Genomic DNA, 25,590 nt, shown 5'->3' with positions numbered 1-25,590 from the left:
CTGACCTCTGTCATCATTTTAAGTGAGGGAACTTGCACAATCGGTGGCTGACTAAATACTTTTTTGCCCCACTGTAGCACTTTAACGCTTGCTGCTGGGTCCAGCACACAGTTCAGTCCCAGATTACCCCAGAGCAGAAGGTGGAGGTGAAGCATAGCTGCAGTTTCCAAAACTTTCAGTGGGTATCTGTGTTTTCTATGCATTGCTCTTTACCTCAAGAGTTTTAAAAGATTCATAAAGCTATTAGCACACAAGAAATCTAAGGTGCACTTAAACAGGGCGCCAATTTACAATAAGCTATGTAACTGTCAAAAACAGAGTTATTATAGTTTTTTTTAGGTTTTGTTTTTATTTGCTTTTAAATTTCATTTTCAGTTTAGTTTAATTTTAGTTTCAAGTGTGGGTACGCTCACTTCAGTTTCCTAAATATAATTCTGTTCATGTGGATGAAGCGTTTTCAGTGGGAGAAACGTCTCATTTAAGTGACTTCTTCAGTTTTTTGGGATTTCCTTATCTGGATGATTGAGTTTTTGTTTGTGAATTTGATAACTGGAGTTTGAAATTGATACCGTGGGTGTTTCTCCCCTAAATCTCTGATGCATTTGAATCTGTTCCCTTCATCACGCGGGGTCACCACAGCGGGCAGCTCCACGTTTGATTTGGTGAATTTTTACACTGACACATCCCCAAAAGGAATTTTTGTCTCCTCCAAGGATGTTTTGCTTGTTAGGCAAATATGTAATCACTACGATATAATTTATTTACTTTAGGCACAAGATATAAACCTTTCCTGCATTTTACCATCCTGCCTGCTGACCAGCTGAATGGATCCTTTCTGTTGCCTGCACAGGCAGTCACTGCAGTACACAGCGGTCAACATTCACATTTGTTGACCCTTTGAACCCTAGTTGCAATATATATATATAATCAATAAGCTAAATAATTACGCACACCCCACTTTTCAGTTATTTATTTGTAAAAAATGTTTGGAATCATGTATGATTTTCATTCCACTTCTCACGTGTACAACACTTTGTGTTGGTCTTTCACATGGAATTCCAATCAAATTGATTCATGTTTGTGGCTGTAATGTGACAAAATGTGGGAAAGTTCAAGGGGGCCGAATACTTTTGCAAGACACTGTATCTGTTTACCAGGCTTTACAGTTGTGTTTCTTTTGTTATTCCTAAACCAGACAAGAACATTTGTCTTAAATTAGTTTATGAAAGACAGAATTCAGAATCTAATAAGCTTCAGATGTGAAAAGGATTATCGGGTGGGGTGGGGGGCCGGGGGGAGTACTGTAGGCAGCAATTTTTCTTTCTTCTAGAAAGGAAAAAATATTTGGATGATGTAGCTGTTGTTGCTGATGATGATTGCTTGTCCTTTTACATCCAGCTGGTTATCAGAAGGTGAAAAAAGTAAAAACACCTGTGTAGGTTGACCGTGGTAGTTTGTGCTTTTATATATTTAGAACTAAATCAATACGGTGTTGTACATTTATTGGGTCTGCAATATATTGGTAATTGAGACTGGCAACAGTTACAATAAATCTTATTACACCAGTCAGAAACATGACACACATACCGCAAATTCTCAATTATTGATCTCATGTTTTAAACCACAGTCTTTAGTGGATTGCTGCATTTGTGTCCTGTTTTATTACTGCTGCACATCTATTTCTTGTGTTTACAGTATTTAAGGTATGCTCATCGTTTCTCTGAACGTACTGCAATCTCTGGGGCACCTTTGTTGAAAAAATTGTTTACATTTTCATTTAGCTTCTCCAGGCAGCAGGAATGATATCGTGAGGTTTTAAACACTGGTGATGCTCCAGAAACTGACCCGCCTTATGCTGAAGGGCCCAGCTTTAAGGACGGGAGAGCCACTGAACAGAAGCTCAGATTAACAATAATCCCTTGTTCAACTTGTTGAGAACTTGCTCAAATCTCTCGTCTATCACTCCCATTCCTGTTTTATTTTGCCGGGTGTGCCAGACTGCTCCACTTAGTGTAGACACGCAAGATACCTCTGCCTCAGCCTCAGCCTTCTAAATAACTGTCGGTCCATTCGCTTTAAAATGTGGAAGAATTCAGCTTTTGTAAATGTATAAGGAATGTGTTCAGCTTTGACAGTTCAGCTTATGGATTCTTCACAGAAAAGTGAAACGAGCTGGTCTCTCAAATCAATAACTGGCAGATGTAACTCTGCACTGAAAAGAGTTTCAAGTGCCGCTCCAATAACTGCAACAAAATGAGAGGCGACGTAATATGTTTTTCAGAGTTATTGTCGTTTCTTTGTTTGTTTGGAAATGTTCTTGTATACATCAACAGACTCAGGGACGGGTCACACAGGAGAGTGAACAAACATCACGGGGAAGCTGGCATTTGAAAGAGGCCTAATCACAACTAAACTAAATGCCTGAAACTATGAAATGAAATATCAGACGTGTGTGTGTGTGAGGGGGGGGGAGCCTCTATATAGTTCTGCATCAGTTACTTTTCAATTACAGCAGCCCAAGCAGAACGAAATTGTTAGTGTCATTTATCGACTGTGGTGCCCTCCATTAGAGTACCAACTGAGAGAAATCCATCCTGTTGTATAACCACCTGGCTGTCTTACAATAACAAAGAGTTCATTTCTGTCAGCTGGCCTTAAGTGTTTTGGGTGTTATACAAGGAACAGATGAGAAGTATACACCAGGAAACGCAGGAAAGCACACAGAGACCAATAAAGTCTAACCAAGCAGGTAATCATCTTGATGGCTTTTCTGAAACAGTTAGAAGACAGAGTGAAATACCAGAGGTGCCTAAATGAATGAGATGACAAATCATAAAAAGTTACAAATATTTTAAATATAAATATTTATTTGAGCAATTTTAAAATTAATAAAAAAAAATTTGTTGCTTTTGAATACCTTCGCACCCGAGCACTTTCTAACAGCACAGTTAAAATCATGTCTATTACTTATGCCTTGATGATCTACCCTGGTGATGTGGACCAGGCAAGAGTAGCCGAGCGCAGACAACATCCCCAACCCCCCTATGTGTATATTTTTTTAATACTTTGTGAGGAAAAACTGTCAACCATATCCAAAGTGCAGGACCAAAGAGAAGTAAATAATGTATGCTTTTATTAGATTCTTTGAAGACGATATGTGCTACGCGTTACCCGTTTCAAATGTGGAAGATTTCAGACCTCTGCACAAAACAGATTTTGATAATCAGAAGGTGTATCTGGTTCACAGAACTGAAGAGAATGGCAGCGCAGGCCAGCCGTGCGAAGCACAGATCCTTGCCCTTGCAGGTAAGTTGTCCTCCTAACGCAGGAGATTTTGTCTTTTTTAACGCGTCTTTTCGCCGTCTGACCAAGTAACGCTGATGTGCGCGAAACTCAGGAATGTGTCAAACCAAGTGTTTTCTTTTTCCTTTTTTTGACCCGATCTGTCAGGACGTGATCAGCTGGAATCTGACACCGATAGCAACAACAACGTCCTCGGCTGTGGCTAGCTAGATATGCTAGTTAGATATGCTAAGATAAGTTTGGTATGTAGTCATACCTTGTTGTCGGTGTTTTATATGTTCTTTACACTTACTGCGCCGTGTCTCTTAAGTTACCCCTCTTGTTTGGGTTGGGTAGTATTGGTTGTGTCGCTAAATACGTGGCATGTAACGTTAGCGACTCACAACGGTTGTTTACAACACGAAGCTAACGCTTGCTAGCTTGCTTGGTTTTTATTCGTTCCGTGTTAGCATGCTACTGCCGACGTACAGACGCAAGGCTGTCACCGTATTATAAACATATTTGACAGCCGGTGACTGATCTGTCATTATTTTTGAGGCTCTCAAATGTAGTTGAGATGCCAATCCGGCGGCTTTGGTGGGCTGCAGTCTGCATGTTAGCTTTCTTATCGGCAGATTCGTGCCACAGAGGGGTTGCGGTGCTGCAGTCGTTGCAGACTACATACAGCAACCTGTCAGTAACATGTCAGCATCGCAGCCGTTTCATGTAGGTTTATCGTGCAAATGTGATGAAGTGTGCAGGTGAAATGCTTTTGCTCGTGTTTATTTGGAGTTGTAGAAATGTTTGCTCACGGTCGTTTTCTATGCACGATCTTTAGCTACATCACTAATCCCCGAGTCTGATCTGTCTGAGCTGGGAGATCGGTACAATGTCGCCAGCCCAGGACCATTTGTACCGCAGTCCTCTGACATGCTTACATTCCTACCTCATTTAATGCTAAAGTCGCCTTGATGAGGCAGAATGGAGAGGCTAACCAATACAGATGAGAGCACTTCCGTAGATACTTTGAAAAGCATACTTTGAAAATTCATGCAACTTTTTAGGGACTTTTACGAGTTTATTTTTGCTTCTATTTCCGGGGCTCACAGATACAGTAGAAGAATTTGAAGACAGTATAACACAAAAGAAGATGAAAATTCCCAAGATGTCCATGAAGAATTCAGGAAACTCCATCGAGAACAATTTTGGAGAGGAAAGAATGCCACTCAGGCATAAAAAGGTAGGAAGATCAGAGGTACACTGTGGTTGTTGGGCATTGCAGCAAACATATGTGTCTGCTGCAATGCACACATATTGCATCATTTATACCGTCAATCATGTATAAATGATCTAAATCAAAAGGTGTTTAGACTTGTTTATGTTAGTAGTATCATGATAGTCTATCACACTGGGTCCGTGACATGCATTTGAGTATACTTTACATTAAAACTAATTGCATTAAATGTCATCTTTCAAATAGAAAAATTACTCAAGCTTTGCCTTTTACTGTGTCAGAGAAAACCCAAAAAAGTTAAGTAGTGAAAAAAGGCCACATCAACACTCCAAGTATGGGAGCATGTATAACTTCACATGTAAATTTTTTGCTGCGATGCTCTGATATCTAAATATATCTATCAATGATACGTCACATTTTCATAAACTTGGCTGACACCCCAAATCCCCCACACTATTTTTACCATATGCTGGATTAACACAAATTCAGCACTCTGGACAGCTGCCCTTTCACAGACAAATCCTCTGAGCGGCTCATGAAAGAACTCTGTGACTCCTGTCCTCCCATTTCCTATTGAGATTCGCATGTCAAAACAAACTGTTTGAAGTCTGCCTGTCGTGTCATTTCAGACAGATTTGTGGTTTTACGTAATATTTTTCTTCTGTTTTGAGTGGCGTCAGTCATATATTTAGTCAGAGTCACAGCAAAGGATTTTACACAATACTATCTTGATGCATGCTCAATCGTCTGGGTAAGAAAATCCCAGAAAATAAATTATGTTCTTCTGGATGCAGCGTTTTCAAAGTTGAGACTGAAGAAGTTGATTGGATGATTGATGAAGTGTGTCTCCTAATGGCAACACTATGTCCGGATGAACAGAATCGACTTTGTGGGAATACTTGTACATATGAATAAATATTTTAACAGGCCTAACACCAGAGTTCTCAATGTCCATGACATATTTTTTTAAATATAGGTCAGATTTCATTTTGCCCACCTATGTCGTCTCCAAATTGAGTTCTTACTCTCCTCAGGCCCTGTCACAGGACCATGGACGCCCCCTTTCTAACTCATCCAAAAGCCTAGCGGCGGTAGTGGCTCGCCTAGAGAGAAATGCAGCCAGCTCTTGTATGGAGGGCGAGGAGGACCTGGATGAGGACCGGCTGGCTGAGGTGGGAGAGGATGCAGATGACGAAGATGATGATATGGAGGCAGAGCATCAGCGACATCATCACCAGCAGCAACAGCAGCATTTGGCGGTGGACACGGATTGTGTGCCTGAGGTGGCTGCCGCTGTTGTTCCCAGAGTTCTGTACGAGGAGCTGGTTCACAGCTATAGGCAGCAGGAGGAGGAGATGAGGAGGCTACAGCAGGAGTTGGAGAGAACCCGCAGACAGTTGGTGCAGCAAGCCAAGAAGCTCAAGGAATATGGCAGCTTGCTGACAGAAGTCAAAGAACTGAGGGACTTCAACAGGAGACTGCAAGACGTACTTCTCATGAGACTGGGCAGCGGTGAGAGACCAGTAGCACCCACACACAAGCCAACAAACCAGTTACCAGTACCACAAAGTTGATTAGTGAACTTTAACCTCGTCAGTTGTTAAAGAAAACATTTATATTTAAAATGAATACATATATAGTAAGGAAACTGACAAGTGAAGTGTTTCTTATACAGAAACATCTGAACAGCAATAAAGTCACAATTTCAGTGGAAGGAGTTTAGCAGCAAGCGTGAGGATAGATATTAAGTTTAGTGTTCACTTTATGTCCACACAGCACAGTAATTTTACCATCTCTCTCCTGACAAGGTCTGGATGACAAATGCAGACAATAATTTTTTTTTTTTTGCAATTATGTGCAAAAAAACAAAAAAAGTGTAAAGATGAATGTCTGTGAAGGTTCTCAGGTTCTCTCATCCGGGAAGCTTCTTCAGTTCAGAACTAAAGAAGCTTCTTGGATGGTGATGATGATGATGGCTGAGTGTCAGTCAGTTAATCTGCTTAAGAACTGATTCTTTTATAAAACGAGAGTCCTACCTACTTTATAGGTGTCTTTAAGTTTGATTTTTGTTACTGTATATGGGTGCCATAAATGTGCACATTCTATTATTGTCGCTGTTGCTGCTAGATAAGCCCTTACAATATTAGAGAAAGAACCAGACGATCCTCTTTGAGCAAGAAATTGGTGAGGGCGGGAAGGAAGAACACTCTTTTAACTGGAAGAGAGCTCTGGTTCAGGGAGGGGCAGCTGTCTATTGTGAACAGTTGGATGTGAGGAAAGAGGAAAAGAGAGACGAGGACAAAGCACCGGTGGGAAAACTACGTTTTGATTTCACACAAGGCTTGAACCCCAGTCTGTTGGGTGAGGCTCATGTGACCCATTCATCCAACAGTACCTTGTCCCTCTTTTGCTTCTCCCACCACCCACTAAGTATTTATTATGTCTTTCTCTCACAGTACAAAAGTTCTAAAGTCCAAACAAAGTGATGGTCCTGGACTAATGTTATTTTGATTTAGGAATATTAGACACGCAATTATATCAGATAAGCCTAAAGAAAAGCACTAAGCTTACATTTAAATCAGATACAGTTTGTATAACCCAGTGTCCCATACAGATTGATCATAATTACCATAACAGGACTGGTTTCTGCCAGAATCAGGATAAGATAAAAACTGAAGAAACCTTTGGGGAATGATGTATACATGTGGAGAGAGATTATAATCCAAAGGGATTTTAACAGGTCTATTGCTGAAGTGGTAAATCCAGTACTGGAAGTTGAATAAAATGCACTTTGGTTGTGTGATTAAAAGTGGTGTCATTGCAGTGCACAGTGCTGTACATACTCGAGCTCTGCCAGATGCTGGTCTTAACCTCAGACCCCCTGCAGATCTGAACAGAGGCGCCCAGCTACTGGCTAGACCATCTAATGGACAGGCTAAAGATTAAAGCACCCTGGGGTGCTGTCAGGCAGTGGATGGAGTGCGCTGACCGATATTAAAACTCATCAGCTACATTGGAGCTTAGCGTGGCCAGCCACCAAGCCAGCTTAGTTACTGGGCTAAAATAACTGCCTGTCACAAGGCACAGGCAAGCCTGTGCCCAAGGCGCATAGCAAGCAAACAAGCAGGTGGGCACTGCTCCAGCGGTGAAGGCAAAAAACCCCTCACTACTGTAAGAATTCAGGTGCTAGTAGCTGTTTACACCTAGCATTTTTTCCCTCGTTTCTGCTGTATTTTAGCATGTTTTAGTTTCGCCAAGTTGCGTTAAGTGAAAACAGAGGTTTGTCGTTGCTTTTATCTCCATAATTGTTAACGTCTCCTTTATCTCCTAGAGCCTATGCATGACAATGGCACCCAGACAATCAAGGCTGAAGTGGTTGAACCTATTGTTGAGGCCCAGGAGACGTGCAGAGAAGAAGCCAACACCAGTTCCAGCTACTCACCCTCACCTAGAACAGTATACACCTGCAACGACGGCAAGGTACGTTTCTCCGAACTAAGAATTGCTGCGTATTTAATTGCATTTCCAGTTTTCCATTTTCGCTCCAACTAGTACACGAAGAAAACTTTTATTATTAATTTGTGTAATTTCTTGTCTGTGCTGTTTCATGGCTGCATAAATCTGTCTTTTCGTGCTGACATTAATTCTTTAAAGCAAAGTGAAAACAAGAGGATCTTGTGCACGAAAATTCAAACTGATGTCATAAAAGTGATTGCAAGGCTGTTAGCATAGTCCAGTTAATTTCATATTTTCTAATGTAGGAAAAAGAATTGTTCTTGAAGTTCACTCAGTAGTCAACAGGCCTGTTTTTTCAATTATGTTTGCATATATTTAAGTGAACTTCTAATTTATAGAGTAGAAAGGGCACTAAAACTCTGACTATGATGGTATCTTAATAACCAATTTTGAGAGCTTCGAATCATTTGGTCCCCTTTCATTTTTCCTTGTGGGTGGCTGTGAACAGTATCCTGATTTTACAGGAAGTGCTGCGTTTCCTCTTAACACCCGTGAATCTGGGAACATGCTGTCATTGTTGATCAGTCCTTTCCCCTAGCTGCCTTACCCTTGCAGGTAAACAAGGTTGAGAAGATTATTATTGTTCCTGCAAGCGCAGCCAGCATCGTCGGTGTTTATTAGCCTGTTAGGGTTCTTTACTGCCCCCACTGCTGTAACTCAACCAGCGTCCTGTCGCTGATGACAGGGGGGGAATTGGTAGTACAAGCTCTGGGGCCTGCAGCCACTTCAAGCGTGAAGAACACTTGCAAATTAGAACTGTCCTACATGAGGGACCCCATATTAATTATTTGCACGAGAGGAATTTAAAGTGACTGACAGGTTAACCCTACTGAGAGTGCGCTGGAAAGGGTGGGGAGGGGTCGTGGAAAAAGAAGAAAAAGAAGAGGCTTTTTCTACCTCGAGGGCAGTAAAAAGCTTGTCTGCTGGCCGGGGGCCTAAAGCACATTAGCTGCACAGGGAAAAGCCTTTTGGATGCTAGCCTAAAGACTTTACGGTGATAAGAGAGTAGGGAAGGGAACGAGAGTCACATATGCAGCCCCTCCGGTACAGTAGCTCACCTAGAAGACCAGGGCAGTCTGCCATGGCTGGCAATCAGCTTGAAGTGTTTGGTCCAGGCTTACGCAATGTACAGTGACTGTGTAAAGAGCCACAGCCTAAGTTTGTAATGAAGGTAATCCGTGCTACAAGAAGATAGTGGCCAGAGCTTGTTTACGTATCCTAGAGGGTGAAAGTGACCCTTCTTGGAAAGTTTGATTTAGTCTAAGCGGGAGGTGAAAGCTGAATGTGTCCTGCTATAATTAGCATGTACTCTGTTTGTCTTCACACTACCAGAATTTTACTAGTCTGTACAAAATCGCTGAGATTACACCACAAGACACAAGAAAAAGTAAAGCACCATCAAGCTGCAAACACACACACACATCTTCTTCATTATATTTTGAAAATATTTTGGGGAAATGATTAAGGAAAATCTTACGTTTTAAAAGTAAGCAGTCATTTAAAATCAGTGAAAGGTTGAAGAAAGCTGTTCCAAAGTTTTTGGACTACAAACTCAAAACAGCAGTCCCCTCTGGATTTAAAATAAGAGCACAGAACAGTTAGGAGACCCTGATCAGATGATCGCAGAGGCCTACTGCTGTCAGTAGCTCAGATATATATGCAGAAGCTTTGCCACGTCGGACTTTATATCATATTAAATTTAAAAAAGGGGTGATGTGTAAGGGCCTGCTAATTTTTGTAAGCAGCCTAGCTACTGCATTTGGGATCAGTTGAAAACAGGCTGAGGAGGATGTATGTTTGTACTAAAAGTTCCAAATCATTGGATGGCAGTAAAGGTTTGATTTTTCTATTTTTCTAACCAATTTGTAGCATTTATTCACCTATATCACATTATAAAAGCATTGTGTGATTTTTGACTTCATGACAATAGCTTATCATCATATTATATCCACCGTCCACTAATATTATGCATGATATATTATTACATCATGTTGCTTAGCGATGAACCTACCAGTGGGCTAAAAGGACCCATTTATAGCATTTATGCACCTAAAATACATTAGGGACACCTTTCATTTCACAACAATAATATGTAACTTTTATATTTTTATAATAGTTTTACAAATTTCACAGCTATGGGAAATTTGGGTGAGTTCAATTATACATGCAAGTTTGTTATTTTTACAGAAAAATTATTTTTCTGCCCCAAATCATGAAAGACAGATGTTTCTTTTTTTAAGTTGTCTTCATGCTTTCCCGTTTGTCTTGTTTTTTCTCTTTTGGTCAAGAGCTATGAACATTTCTGTTCAACCATATCTGACTCAAAATCCAATTGCTGTGTCTTCCAAATTCGACCTGTAAAGAGTCACAGTGTAACTGACGTTTGATCCTCGAAGATCTGGGTTATTCCCACTTTTTTCCCCCACAAACAAACAGTTGAATAGATGTGAAGCTGTAATGTTCTTTATCTAAAACACGGATATCTACTTTGTCTTCTGTTGACTAAAAATTAATAAAACTAGTTGAGTGTCACAACAATAAATCCTGACACCGTGCCGGTGACAACATACTGTTTGTTGTATAATGAGCCGTAGATGGAGAAGAAGAAGTTTCCAGTTGTGCTTTTCACAAACCTTTGTTTTACGTCTCTAGGTACACCTTGGTGGTGGGATCTGGGTGGAAGAAGAGAAATGGCACCAGCTGCAGCGGACCCAGGGAGATTCTAAGTTCACAAAGAACCTGGCTGTAATGATCTGGGGCACAGAAACCCTCAAAAACCGCAGTGTCACTGGAGTGGCCACTAAAAAGAAAAAAGATGCCTTGCCTAAACCTCCACTGTCACCCAGCAAGCTGAAGATTGTCAGAGGTAAGACAAACTTTTCCTTTTTCTTTAAAATGTATATTTCAAACGTTTGACAAACCCTTCTTTGGACGAGTTGCAAAAATGTTTTAGTAAAGGTAAATTCTTTAGCCTTAAGGCGAGGCCAAAATGAGCGGCTTTTAATTTGATGTGGTCTGATTACTCACACTCACTCCTTCCCCAGAGTGTCTCTACGACAGAGTGTCTCAAGAGACAGCCGACAGTGCAGAGATAACGCAGAGATTGTCCAAAGTGAACAAATACATTTGTGAAAAGATAATGGACATCAACAAGTCCATCAAGAATGAGGAGCGGCGGGAGTCCAAGCTGCTCATCAGACAGACAGTCAAGATGGAGAACTTCACCTACGATGGCATATAGTGATCAACTGTCACGCCAGCGCCTTCTGCCCCGCGTGGTCTGCAGGATATTGAGGGGACTTGATATGGGTTGTCGGGGGATGCTGTAACCATTTCAGGAGCGGTCGTATTACTTTGGCACATCGGATTGGTTGTTATTTGAAATGTTAAAACAAAGAGGCCCCTTCGCCCGCCCCTTCGTAAAGAACCATCATCACATTTCTGTGAGCCCGCTTTTCTAATTGGCCAACAGACAGCTTTACCCAGTGGTTAGAAACTGAACATGTGAGCTAGCTTGACATAGGCTGGTGTGAGTGTTTTTATAAGCTTTACAGTGGCATTGGTACAGAGATGCAGATTCTTGAGGTTTGTGCATGTGTGTCAAAAGAGAAATTAGGTGTGATTATTACTTTATTGTTCTGTGTCAGAACATAATTGTTGAGTCCTTGAACTTTTAAAAAGTAAGAGATTATTTCCCTGGGCGAACGAATGATGCTAGTTTGCATTAGAGCTTAGATGTGTGAGAGGTTGACTGTTATGGTGACTACTCAATAACTGCTGGGAGTTGGTGCGGTTGGTACTTACTGCATAGAATGGGACATGAGGGTCTCAAATGCACAAGTCTTAATTAGTAACAGCCATATTTCATTTTGCAGCAGAGATTCTGTTGCTCCTAAAGAGATTAATTATGGGCGTGTGCTCCCACTTAACCGTATAACTTTATTATAAAGACAGCTTACTGAGATTTAATGGGACTCTGTCGAGTCTCTAGAATGCTGTATTTGTTTTTTATGTTTTTTTAATGTTAATCTTTATGAATATTTGCCATCCACGAGGGAGCACAGGAGACGTTTTGATCGGATATCTGTGTGTTACTTTAAGGAAACTTGACTGTTGAGTTGCAGTGGTACAGGCATGTTGAGACCTAGAAAGGCCTTAAATGGATCTGGCAATCACCAGGCACTGATAAGCTCCTGGGTTTTCTAGTATGCTGTGATTGTAAATGTATTGTAAGCTGAAGTCACGACGCTTCATCTGCACTTTGCTGTGAGAATGTACGAGGTGGCCAGGTACTATTTTCTGTGTAGTTCACACCATTAAGTTTGGCTGAGCCGGGCCGCTACCCGGATGAAAATCGAGGCACAGCTCTGGTCATCGTCTTGTGGAAGCGGTGTTAGCTACGGGTAAAGCTGTCTGGGATACTATTTTGCTGCTGAAGCTGTCTGGCCCTGCTGAACCCCATAATAACCCCCTCTTGTTTAAGGCACGCCACTGGGGAATTAGAGTAAGGTTGCTCCAGTGACAACTTTCCCTGAGCTATGCCATCAGAACTTTTAAAATTTAGTCTCTTTCTTGTTCTTTCATGTTTTTATTCTCCTCTTCTGTTCTGTGTGTGTGTGTATATCTATGTATACACACACACACTTTCTTTTTTCTTTTTGATCCAAAATGGCTTGGGTGGCAATCTGCAGGCTGGAACTAAACGCTGCAGATTGAAATCTCAACTGTGACCTAGCTGTGGCTAACTGTGAATCTACTGCAGAGCTGCTCATCAAGCCTTTCTCCTCCTCACAGTCTAGATTCTCGTTTGTCTGTTGATTTATTTTTCTGTATCATATCGTCCGTCTCGGTTTTTTGTTATTTCAAAAGTTCAGATCAGCCTTTTCTTAAGCTACTTTATTTCAGTGTACATAAGCAACTCTTTATTATTATTATTATTTTCCACCAAACATTGATATTTCAGTTTGTAGTCTCGTTACAGTTTCAAGCTTCTGGACAAGTTTGGTTTAGCAAATTGATGTTGTAATTCCACGTTACCTATCAATTTCTTGTGTTTCTTTGTACACTTTTTTAATTTTTTTATATGAATTGTTGGCTTTAAGCTTGACGTTGTAATCGAACTTAGATCAGCTGAGTCTACAAACATATGTTTTAAAAAGAAAACAAAAAGTATCCCTCTCTCTTAGCCAAAGCGATCTCTGGAAAATGAGACGAGGCTTTTCTTAACACCCGATTTCAGCCGAGCCTGTACGTTATATTTACTATATCTGTTATTTGGCAAACCTCACTTAGGATCTACCTGATGATCACGCCATAGTATAAAATTCTGTATTGTTAAACCATTGCGCTCCAACGGTTGAGATGCAGTAGTTAGATCAACACAAATCATTTACATTGAATGCACTTTAAATGGGCAAATTCTTCGATCTTAAAGAAATGTTTTTGTGGTATTTGTCCTTTATTTTTATTTTTTTTAAATTAAAAAAAAACAAACAAACAAACATGTCCTCATAGATTAAGGCCTAACAATCATTGTATTATCATGAAGCACCTTAAGACATTTTTTTATGGTTTATTATGGCAAGAATGAGTTTTGGTACATTTTGATTCATTTGTCAGATTTGCCGCTAACATGCTTGATAGACTTTAGGGCTGCCCCACCCCCCACCCCTCCAGGAGTCGGAACATTCTTGGTCGACCTGAAAAGGAAACACTCACTTTACAGGAAGTGTCAGTCACTCATGGAAACTTTTTTTTTTTCTCGCTTTTTTTCACACACAAAATCCAAAGCGTAGGAAGGTGACAGATAAATATTTGTCTGTCAGTCATCAACCTCAAACATTGGTTTTTGTTTCAAATATGCAAGTAGGCGAATGTTGGCCGCTTGGCATGGCCGCCGTCTTTAGACAGCCTGCTTACTGGTGATTGCAGCACAATCAGAATAATTACCTCTTTTGCTGCTGTCTGTAACAGGCAGAACGCTTCGTCCATGAGTTTGTATAATTTTTTTTCTCTGGTATGTAGCACGGTGGTAATGGTGTTACTTACAATGTTCTGTCTCAGCTTTCAAACCACTTTGTCGTGCTTGACAAAACACATTAGAAAATATGTTAAAATATATTTTGGATGAATTAGATCACGGTCACAAAAACTGTTCAGCTAGGAAGATCTTTGGTCAGGGGCAGCCCTAATAGATTTAACAGGTTTCTTTAAAAAAAAACTGCATTTCAGTAAGTTAAATTATCTCAATAGTTTAATCTGCAACTCCGTCATGGTCTCGAAAAGGAACGGTTTAGAAGAAAAAAACTTAGTTAGAAAATTGATAACTACTACTATCTGCAAAATGTGATTCGCCAGTATAAAAACTGACCAATGAAATGTGCAAGCTGACTGGAATATGCGCTTTAAACTGATGCTGGTAATGTATAAATATGACTCCTATAGAGATAATAGTGTATTTTTTACAAATGAGTGGTAATTGTGAGCCAAAGTATTGAATGCTGAGATCGAGCTAAAGACGGGGTTTAGAATCAGCAGGGTTTGCACAAACAAAACAAATTTTTAAAAAATGGCCCCGGCCACAGTAACCGAGCGTAAAGCGCCACCTTATAACGGCGATGTGTTATTGATATACTGTTTGAGGGGGTTCCCTAGAAACGTCCCTTTTTCGGTGCCCTCTGATTTCTCGTTTTGTTTTTCCCTGTACAAAGGTTTATGTGCGCTAGGCTGTGCATTTTAAAAGAAAAGATTTCTGCTGTGCAAAGTACCTTTGCTAAAATTCTAAGACATTGTTGTGTATTGTATTTGTGTTTGTTTCTTTGTTGTTTATGCCAAAATGGGAGGGGTGTGGTTAAAATGATGCTTAAAGAAAGACCATTAATAGAGCTATTACATCATCAAAAATGTTAAGGCCTGTTTCCTGGATGGCCATTAAGCCTAATCCTTTAACTAAAACCACCTTCAAAGGATGAAAGCTGTATGGAAGGACTGTATGTTTTTAACCCAGATTTTGCTTAATCTGTAAAGGCAAGGCCGTTCTTTATCAAATGTACCGAGTCACTTGCAGAAGAGCGGTTTGGGTTTTTAGCAGCATATCAGTAACATACTGTACCGTTTTATTCACAAGCAGAGCCACTAATTTTGGCTTTGCGTCACGACACCAGACCAGTCGGTGCTTTCACCGTTACACTTAAGTAGTGATAGGCAGGAAACGTAACCGTGGCGGCTTTGCGATCGTCTTTTTATGCCACCTTTAGTTCTTTTCTCTCCTGACTTTCATGTGGACGATCCTGTCCTCCTCGCTGTTGTTTTGGCTTATGTTGTAAACACCTGTTTAAGCTGCAGAAGGGAAGGAGCTTTGGGTTGCTTTTTGACAGTTTGATTAAGGAAAAAGCGATCTGGTTTTAGCTTCACTGTGCGAAACAAGATAAATGGCTCTGTGCCACTGTTTTCGGAGCTAGGTGTACACGAGACACACGTTTGAGCCACAGATACAGTGTCAGACTTGGTTTAAAATGAGAAAACGGAGAGGAACACATAGTTAGGCCTATATTTTTATTACAGTTATCAGAAAATTTGTATACAATCCACAAACCGGTTCTACTTCATCTAACTTCACCGTCCTACCTCATTGTTACTCTGGTGTTTGTTTGTCAGTGACTGTAAACTATGTGTGTATATTAAAAAAAAAAATCTATAGGAAAAGGTATACCTGGTTACTCTCAACATGTACAGCATATTAAAAACTTGTAAAACACCTCAGTACACAAATATCATTCTTAGGAGGAAATCAGTTTTATTACCTGCTTAAAGATGCTGCTGTAAAGGGGTGTCTGTGTGAGGGGTCGTCTCCGAATATATATCTTCGCTCTTTGCTATGTTGTGCAGTTGATCAGTGGTTGTGTTCTGTCTCTGTATTGCATTCTGAGATTTTTACTGGTTGACGGTGCTACCAGCAAACAGTTCGAAAACTGATCTATCGGACCTCAAATGGTGCTGTTTTTCTATGTTTTTATCGTCATACGGCTATGTTTTATTCAGGTGTGTCAACCGCCACTATCCCCTCAGCTTACTCGAATTCTAAAGCCAAAATATTTCACAAAAATCGATAACCCTGCTTTTACTGTATCAACTATATGCTATCCATCCAAATATTGTAGATAGTGATTATATCCTCAGCTGTGAGTTTCAGAAGTACCTCAGAAGTTGCCGATTTCAAATGGATGCATCTGCTTTTAGCACCTGTTGTCTATCAATTTACATTGTTGCAGTGTATTTTCGGAAATATGCATTTTTACTGATTAGATCAGGTTACACTATAGATAATAGATGATTATTAGCTCACACTCAGATGTCGACGATGTGAAAGTTAGAGGAAGCCACTGTTCACTGGTCGCATGCCACGCAGGAAATCTCAGTCAGACTGGGACGATGGAGTAGAAGAGGTCCTCAGCAAAAAACAAAACCACACGTTAAGTTTGAGTCCATGTTAACCTCAGATTGTGTTCTAGAAGAGGGATGAAATGACAAAATACCCACGTAGAGGAATGTGTCAACTTCTAAAATTTGGACCATGCCAAAAATGCGATCAGGGTATATTCACGAAGACTGTTTTTTGTCGACGTTCCTGTCCTCTTGAATAATTATCTGTGATTCCCCTGTTGCATCGCTTTTTCCCTCACCGTCACTTAAATGTAATTTAAATGTTAAAATTATGCATTTAGTGTAAGAAAGTACTAACGATTGACTTACTGTGAGTAATTATACAAAGTGCATTATATTTTCTTTTACCCTGTACCAATGGAATCTTTTCTGCACCAAAGTGTTTTTCTGTTGTTTTGTTTTTGTTTCTTTTATTGAGAGAAAAGGGTTGTGTCCCTTTTCAGTATGTTTCTATGTTCTTACTGATGGTTATTGTTTTCATTTCCAACCGTGCTGGTGAACATGAAATGTGCTGGTACCTCTCTACTGTGGGAAGAGCGTGTGTTCAGATACACAGCAGTCGTTTTCACGGAAGCACTTAAGCCATTCGTTGGACTGTTTTAATAATAGTTCAATTGTAAGCTTTGCTCTGGTCCAGGGTATTGACCCAGGGAGTTTGTGTGTAATTGAATTCCTATGCAGGTGTTGAGTTACTTACCTGGTACCACATCACTGTCGGGTAGAGGGCCAACTGCGGAGATGGAAAACTGGGCCTCGAGATTGAGTTAAAGGGGACAACGGCGACATGACAAATCCATACAGACCTATTAATGACATTTTCATACTTGTATTAAGTGAGCTATACAGGGCTGCTTGGATATCTACCTGTCTGTATTAGGTATAAACGCATTGCAGTGATCATTAGGGAAAGACAGGGTTATTACTGTATGGAGTATTTCCAGTTGGTATGATAATGTGAAAAGAATTTCAAGACTTTTGGAGTTGACACTCCCTCATTATTATAGCCTCCCAGAGGCAACCCTACATTTTCAGAAAATGTTATAAGTATATGCGATAGAGAGTGTACATGTCTTTGCTAAACCGGCCACACCTCTGCTATGCGAGCAAGTCTTTGACGCTTAGCATCCTGTTCTGTGTTTTCTCTTGCTGCATTCAGGAACACCTGTTTAATGTATAGATAAACAGAAATAAAATTGAGACTTTTATTCTATCAGCACAAACCTTGTGTCTGTGGTTTTTTGGGGGGGTTTTTTTTTTGTTTGTTTGTTTGTTTGGTTGGCTGGGTTTTTGTTTGTTTTGGGTTTTTTTGCTCATCTTCCTTTGGGGGAAACTGTTAGATAAGACTGAAGAAATGCATCCCCATCCTTGTTACAGCCCTTTCTTCATTTTATATTTATTAATTTTTTTATTTTTTGATGTGAAGAGTTTGTTTTTATGCATGCTAGCAGCATCGCTAAACCAGTTTGGTCCATGCACCCACATAAAATCTGGAAAACTGGAAAGCTCCTTGAGAGGCAGGCCACCTAGACCAAACAAGTTCAAGTATCTTGGGGTGTTATACACAAGCGATGGAAAGGTGGAGCGTGAGCTGGTGAATCATCGGCAGCAATGTGGGCATTATACTGGACTGTTGAGATGGTGATGAGCCAAAAAACCAAAGTTTTCAATTTACCCACTGATTTGGTAAATGGCCTGTATTTGTATAGCGCTTATTTATGTTGCATCCCTCACCTATGGTCATGAAATCTGGGTGGTGACTGAAGGAGTCGGCCGAAATGAGTTTCCTCTGAAGGGTGGTTGGGCTCAAACCTCCGGAGGAATCTTGGAGTAGAGCTGCTGCTCCTGCTCATCAAAAGGAGCTAGTTGAGGTGGTTCAGGCATCTGGTTAAGATCCTTCCTGGGGCGACTACCCTTGTAAGTGTTTTGGGTGAGCCAAGAAACTGCTGGAGAGATATTTCCAGTCTGGCCTGGAAATGCCTCAGAATCCCTCGGCAGGATCTGGAAAGTTTGGTTGGGAAGAAGGATGTGGTGAATACCCTGTGATCCCACTTCGTAGAAGAGAAATGGGGAGATAGATAGATGTACTACAGGGTTGGTCCACCGTTGAACCTCAGAACTGCCTTACTTTTCGTGGCATGGATTCAGTTAGATGCTGGAGGGATTCCTCAGAAGCTTTGGTCCATATTGACATGATCGCAGCCTGTCTACAGATTGGTTGGCGGCACATCCCTAATACGAGTCTCCCGCTCCACTACATGCCAAAGGTGCTCTATTCGATTGAGATCTGGTGACTGAGGAGGCCATATGAGTACAAGTGTCATATTCTCGAAACCAGTTTGAGATGAGCTGAGTTTGTGACATGGTGCTTTATCCTGCTGGAAGCAGATGGGTTCTTCGTTTTAGGTTTTTGGGGGGATTTTTTGCATGCATCTTTCAGAACCTACAGCAAAGAAACTGCAGTGAAACCCCCCTCCTTCTTCTTTTTCTTCTTTCAACTGACCCTTTTAGGGGTCGCTACAATGGATCATCTGCCTCCATCTCTTCCTAGCATACTCCTCTGTCACATCAACCATCTGCATGTCCAATTTAACTACATCCATAAACCTCTGAAATCTTGATGTAGCCACTTTGATGTCACCCATCAATTTTGAGCTTCACAGTTGGAGTTTCAGTGTTGGTATTCTGTTTCCAGATAAAAGAAACTCCAATAGAGAAACATGTCAGTCGTAAAGTCACCCCAGTCAAAATTATTGACTGAGCCCAAACCTTTTGGGTTTCAATGGTGGGAAGTTGGAAATTTTAACATGGAAGTCTGTAGGAATTAACTTTCATTTGCAGCCATCCTCTAGCGACACCTGCAGTTGATGTCACTTCCACATTGGATTCATTTTTCACCTCTGGAAGTTGCCTCTTGACTACCGTGTTGTTCACTGGCACATTTTCAGAGGTTGGAGGTAAACTAAACTGAATCAAGGTTAAAAATTTCCCATATCTTGAGGTGTAAACTTAGTTTGAGTCTTAAAGGTGTTATTTTTACGCTGCAGCAGCACATAATTGATGTCAAAAGAGTTTCTCCATTTTCAAATTGGGGGCTGTGTGTGCGGAGTGATTCTCATAAAACCTGAATGACCCTTAGGCTAATGCAAATTCTTCAGCACACAGAAACCTAACCAACTTTTAATTTAAATGGAAAAAGAGACATTTTTAAATTTAAGTTGGTCATACAATACCAGAAATTTACGTTTGCAACATGTCACCCACGAGTTTAACACAACTAAGACTGAGAGATTTCCAGACCGAGGCGGAGGATGAAAGTGTGATGTGTAGCTTCACAGAGGTGTGTAACCGTTTAAGTTCTTTGTGCCTTTTCACATCTTACCTTACATTAGTTTTCCATCGTCACAGGCTGTGTAATGGACTTCCGTCACCACACAGATCAATCCACTCGCCTGTACGTTTTGCACTTTTATTCTAAGTTTAGTGCGTGTGGGGTTAACGCACAATGTTTTCAATATCATAAACGACATAACAGGGTGATTCAAGCTGCACTGTGCCACATGACATGCCGATGATTGGCAGCTCTGTCTCTAACGTGTCACTTGTACAAACCCTATTGCATTAACAGCTGAGATGTATAGACCGAGATAACACAGAAATGGGGTGTTGACACATCAGACTGATTGTAAGATAGCTCTTTTTTTTTTCTTTTTTTTTTGCAAATGAATCTAAAATGAACATTGTCTCTGAATGTCCTCCTTTTTGTATAGTCCACAATAGAAACTGATGGGAAGAGTGCCTCCTTTCTTTATATACAGACTGCACCTCCTTCATTTCTCCCTGTCCCTCTCTCTTGTCTTGCACACTGAAGCATTTCCATACATTATTGCCTCTGTAAGCAAGTGTGTCACGCGCCCAGGCTTTTCCTACAGCCCAAGAGGACTTCTCAATGTCATTATCGCTAAAGCCTGCCACATGTCTATAATGTATTGCTGCCTTTCTTTATTGGCAGCGTGATGATTCAGTAGTGGTGATGATGGATTAGTGCTGGCTGGGTCGAGCTGGGCTGGGCTGAGTCCGTCCAGACTGGGCTGGGCTCTGCAGCCTGGCTCTCTGTCGCATAAACACCATGTACTCCTCACACACTGCAGTATAGAGGGAGAGATATTGTATTTATGTCACACACACAGTCTAATGAATATGGTCATTTCGGTGCTTTTATGGAGCTTCTTGGAACATTGTCTGATTCATCGTGTTCACCTTTTGAATTTAATGCAGACATGGCGCACGCAGCAGCTCTGCATAATAGGTGGCAGTAATGCATTCTCTTTATGACATTGTTAGTGTTTTGAATGGGGAAATATAACCGCATTTGCCTCGTGGAAGGGGAAGTTCAGAGTGGGTGCGCCGTGTGCATATGTTACCTCAGAGTAACAAGGTTTGTTTCCACGATCATAAACACGTACACACTGGGTTTAGAGGAAGGACGAATAGTGGCATGTTTTATTGCTGAATATGAAACACAGTCCACAAAGCACATCCACCCAGACTGAACTAGATTTAACGGCACACTGGCCACCAACTAAAAGTCTAAACCCAACGCTCAGGACTTGATTATAGGATTTTGAGTCTCTCCACGCCAGCTTCTTGTTGTTCGCTGTCATGGCGGTTTGGCTTCAGCCGCAGCACGAGAAAATAAATGGACATTAGTCTTAATTTCTTATCGCTTTCAGCAGTATCTGACCATCACCGCTGCTGCTGTAAATCTTTCCCGCGCCGGCAGACAGAAGAAATACATCCCGATCCTTGTTGCAGCTCGTCACAAGCACGATGGAAATTTGAGCACACATGCAGCAGTTAACATTTTCAGTATTGTTGATCAGGCCCTATATTAATTTTGTCCATCACCGACTGATGCGATATATTGACTTTAATTCCCTTTGCACTAAACTGAGTTATTTCGCTTATCCTGCAATATTTTCTCCCCAAAGGCAGGGAAGGTTTTTCTCATTATGGGAAACAATTAACTAAGTAACAAAAGAGTTGAGCTTATGCTTTTCTAATCGATTCTCGTTCGTGCTGTTGTTGTGACTGTAGGTGAAGGAGTTATTTGTGTTTTTCATTTAGAGCAGTTTGGTAGTTTTATCTGTGTACCACCTATTTACACCATGCAGAGTATTTATATATATATATATAGTCAAGTAAAATATGCAAGAGCCTTCATTGCCATCTCTGCTGCTTTGTTCATTTCAAAAGTTATTGCAGGTGTGACATCAACTTGGTACTTTAGCAATTCTGCCTTTGGTCTTTGCACACATTGATGAAGCACCACCCATACCTTCACCCATCTGGGTGTTCATACATTGTCAGTTAGCTGTACGATAAGATACGCTGGTAGGTCTTGACTGTTAAATTCCTTGCTGCCAGCGATGTTCGGAGGTCCTTATCGTTTTTAAGGAGCTTATTTTGCTGCTTCAATGATAAAAACTGGAAAAGTTTCGAGTCCATCAGCCCCTCCAGTAAGTGGATGCAAAACTCTGCTCGTCTACCCTACACACATTCGTGCACATGCATACATACCTGTGAATGCACGCACACACTGGCGCATGCATACTTAAATACGGAGCATCCAAATGGCCTCTATTAATGCAGATGGCTCTCCCAATTAACAAGATTCAAAGCGATGATGAATTTTTCACTCTCTGAACAGTTAAGCTAATTATGGCCCAAATGAAGCAGGTTCCAGTGAATCGCCATGGCAGAGGCTGCCAATGGCAGACAATGTCACTGTCACAGTGCCACTCTGCAGCACCACCCTAATCACTACGGGTGCTTAATATTCATCTCCCACTGCTCTCTCGTCGCCTCCATCCTTCCTGTCTCACCTCTCGTCTCGTGTATCCTCTCTTCATTTCTCCTCCCTCCTCTCATCTCTCCTCCCGCTTTCCTCCACTGCCCTCCTTACACGAGTCCCAACCATAACCCCTCTGCACCCACCCACCGACCCACCCACCACTTTGTGCCTCTCTCACCATAGATGTGTTGTTCATAATGGAAATCAACTAAGTGCGCTAATAGCATTTTAATGATAATTTAATGTAGTAAATAAAACTTGTTACAAGCTAAGCAATTTTGCTGGATTTCAAGGGCAATCAATCTGTGTCCAATACAATCTGCTCACCTCCTTGATGATGGGTGTTGGATGTCAAGAGCATGTTTTCTCTCATGCAAGCTACAGATCAAACTACACTTGTCTCGGCAGCTACAGATGCGCAAAATTCAGCGGAAAAGCACAAAAAGGGAGCCGTGTGTTAAAATGATCGGTAAAGTTAGTATAACAGCGTGTTCGTATTATTTCATACTTCAAAGGCTTAGGGTTGTGTTAATGTTTTAAAAGTTGTGCTTAAATCAGTACAGATATTACACATATCCTTTAAACTAGTGGCTCTAAAAACGATCTGATAACTGCTACGAGATAACTTCCACATACAGTATGGACCCCAGAGGTCTTTCCCCCCCTCTGTTGCACTTTGTGTATCATTTGACATTATCCCTTTTCATCATAAGGTCTTTTTTTGAAGCAAACTTAATGCCCGGTGGTTATTCGTGCCATTTTCTTATTTGTTGTTGATTCAGATTATAATAATCAATTCTCCTCAAGAAATTAACATACCTGAGTCATTTCAAGTCTGCTTAGCTTTGTGAGTCATTGTTTTCCATTAAAAGAGATTAGATTTGCCTTGTAATCAAAGATGAATGCTTCGTTTTGCATTTGGATTCTTCTGCATATTATTTTATCAAGCATACCCCCCAGACCAAACAAATTAAAAATGATGAGGAGCTTGAGCTAGAAAGAGAAAAGAATAAAGTGAGAAAGAAAAACAATTTATTTTCTCTTTTAATGTTCTACCAGTGGTCATTTAGCTAGCCTCTTTATTTAAATGGTAATGTGAAGCCGACTAAACAGGCACGACGAATCAGCCCGAGAAGAGAAGGAGACTTCAAAAAAAGAAAAAGAAAAGAAAGCTGTGCTCTTTTCAGGCTCCAGGAGTTTATCTGGGTCTTTCCTCCTGTCGTCTGACTGAATGAGGAGCCGATTGAGCGACAAGTATAACTCTTCTCAGTGCTGGACTATAATTAATTAGGTGGGATAAATTATAGCATCTCTAGCGAACCCTGGTACACATGCACACGGAAGCACACTCGCAGCAAATGCACTCTGTGCACTCCGTCGTGCAAACACGCATACATGCTTAACCAAACGCGTTAGTATCGATGAACATTGGAAGTGAAAAAAATGAAAGTGAAAATAAACACATGTGACAGTTATGATTAATTTCTATTCTCATCACGCCTACGGTTGTGTAGCATACTCCCTTTATGCTACTTTAAAAAATAATTATATATGGATGAATATGTAATTTAGTCATAGAATGAAGCTATTACTCATAGCAAAGTGTGGAGGATGAGTTCAGCAGTCTCACAGCCTGAGGAAAGAAACTGTTTGGAAGTCTGGTGGTAGTGCTTGCCAGATGGTAGCAGGTTAAACAGGCTGTGGTTGAGGTGGGTATTCTGTTTTGGTGTATTTCAGGCTGTGCCTCACCTTATCTAATCTGTCAAAAGAAAGCACGTTCTATCACTTTAATAAAGATGAAATACACATGCTGCGAGTGCTCAGTGTACAAAAGCCCCATTTAAGCAATATTATCGACCAATTTCTGAAACAATAACTTGATGTAATAAAAAGATAATCCCTCAACTTTCATACTAAATGTGGATTGTTATGTCTAATTATTATTAAATGTGTTATTTTCATTAGAAGCAACAGTATTGTTGGTCTCTTGTTTCCAGACAATGAATCTAAGTGTGCCCTCTTTACCACCTGCACACCCTAAAAGCCCTTCGATGGCAAACAAGCTTTTATTTATGTCTGTTATGGTAAAAGTAGAAGAAGTTCAGGCTCTGCTTTAGCAGCATCACCACATAACTCCTGCAGATGGATTGAACAACCGTCGCTGCTGCTGTAAAATGTCTCCACTCGTCCATCAGTCTCTAACATCTCCCATCGGTGCTTTGCGCAGCGCTGCTGTCTGATGGGATATGTGGCTGAAGAACAAACTGACACTTGTCTTCTCTGCTCACCGTCAACCCGGACCCCAAATTCGTGGCTATGAATTACAAACACACACCACGCAGACACGCGCAAACGCCCTGCCAGCAGGTGCTTTTAATGGCCTAGTGTTAATGAGAGTCTTGTTTAGAGCTGTCAGATGACCCTAGGCCACGCAGGCTGACACTGACTCCATGTTCACAGCTCTGGAGGTCACCGCACAGTTTACGCAAGAGTGTGCACGGATCAGCGCGCGTGTGTTAGTGCTACACAGGAAATCATTTATCAAACCTAATTGCTTTTCGAATCAGTATAATAAAGTTATATTAAAATACCTTCGTTCTTTAAGTTTAATATTGAGTCATTACTGTTGATGTAATCATTTAAATCTTATCTATGGAGTCCGTTCTCATTGTTTGATTGAAGCTAACAAGAACAATCAAGACACAGGCTCAAAAAATAAAGAATAAATGATAAGAGTAAGAATAATATTTGGCAGCGTAAGTTTATAAAATGATTTGATCAAATAAAATTATACACTTTATATAATCAGTTCATTTTCTCAGACTTTAACAGTAATTTCATCCAGTATATTTATAACAGCCACAAAACAAAGTTGTAATGGTGCCTTTATGAATCCTCAAACAATGTTTTTCTGAAAAATACAAGAAAAAATTCTCATTGGTAAGTATTCAGATCCTTTGCTTAAGCGGTGTCATAGAAATAATCTGTCTGTGAAGGTTCTCAGTCATCCAGGTCATCGTAGTCAAAGGAGCTTGCAAAGAAAAGCGTCTGGACTTCTTTAAGTTACTTGAAGACGTTTCACCTCTCATCCGAGAAGCTTCTTCAGTTCTAAGGTCAAATGGTGGAGAGTCCCAGATATGATAAAAGAGCATCACCAGTAAAACTGACTAATTATGAGTACAAAGGTAATAACTATCAAAAGTAAAGGCTCTCGTTATACAGCAAATGGCTGCTTTTCTACTATTACTATTATTATTGAGGCATG

General features: G+C 40.7%; 1 protein-coding gene across 4 annotated transcripts in view; it reads left to right on the top strand.

The window, feature by feature from the left end:
- Nucleotides 1-25,590, top strand: part of agbl4 (AGBL carboxypeptidase 4) — a 357,025-nt gene that overhangs the window by 272,076 nt on the left and 59,359 nt on the right. The window contains exons 1-6 of one of the 4 annotated variants that reach the window (XM_085398440.1): nt 3,032-3,124; nt 3,248-3,306; nt 4,392-4,522; nt 5,551-6,028; nt 7,848-7,996; nt 10,685-10,898. The exons of 1 other annotated variant lie outside the window; for it this stretch is intronic. In XM_085398440.1, coding sequence (XP_085254566.1) covers nt 4,433-4,522; nt 5,551-6,028; nt 7,848-7,996; nt 10,685-10,898 — 931 coding nt within the window. In that variant the 5' untranslated portion in view covers nt 3,032-3,124; nt 3,248-3,306; nt 4,392-4,432. Of the gene's footprint in view, nt 1-3,031; nt 3,307-4,391; nt 4,523-5,550; nt 6,029-7,847; nt 7,997-10,684; nt 10,899-11,076; nt 17,686-25,590 lie in introns of those variants that run through there. 2 more of the 4 variants (XM_085398443.1, XM_085398439.1) reach the window with 2 other exon arrangements.

Source organism: Rhamphochromis longiceps, linkage group LG23 (genome assembly GCF_057381845.1).
Source record: "Rhamphochromis longiceps isolate RC_006_pf linkage group LG23, R_longiceps_female_GT1.1, whole genome shotgun sequence".
Lineage (NCBI taxonomy): Eukaryota > Metazoa > Chordata > Actinopteri > Cichliformes > Cichlidae > Rhamphochromis > Rhamphochromis longiceps.
The sequence above is the reverse complement of the archived record's forward strand: the minus strand, read 5'-3'. Positions and strand labels throughout refer to the sequence as shown.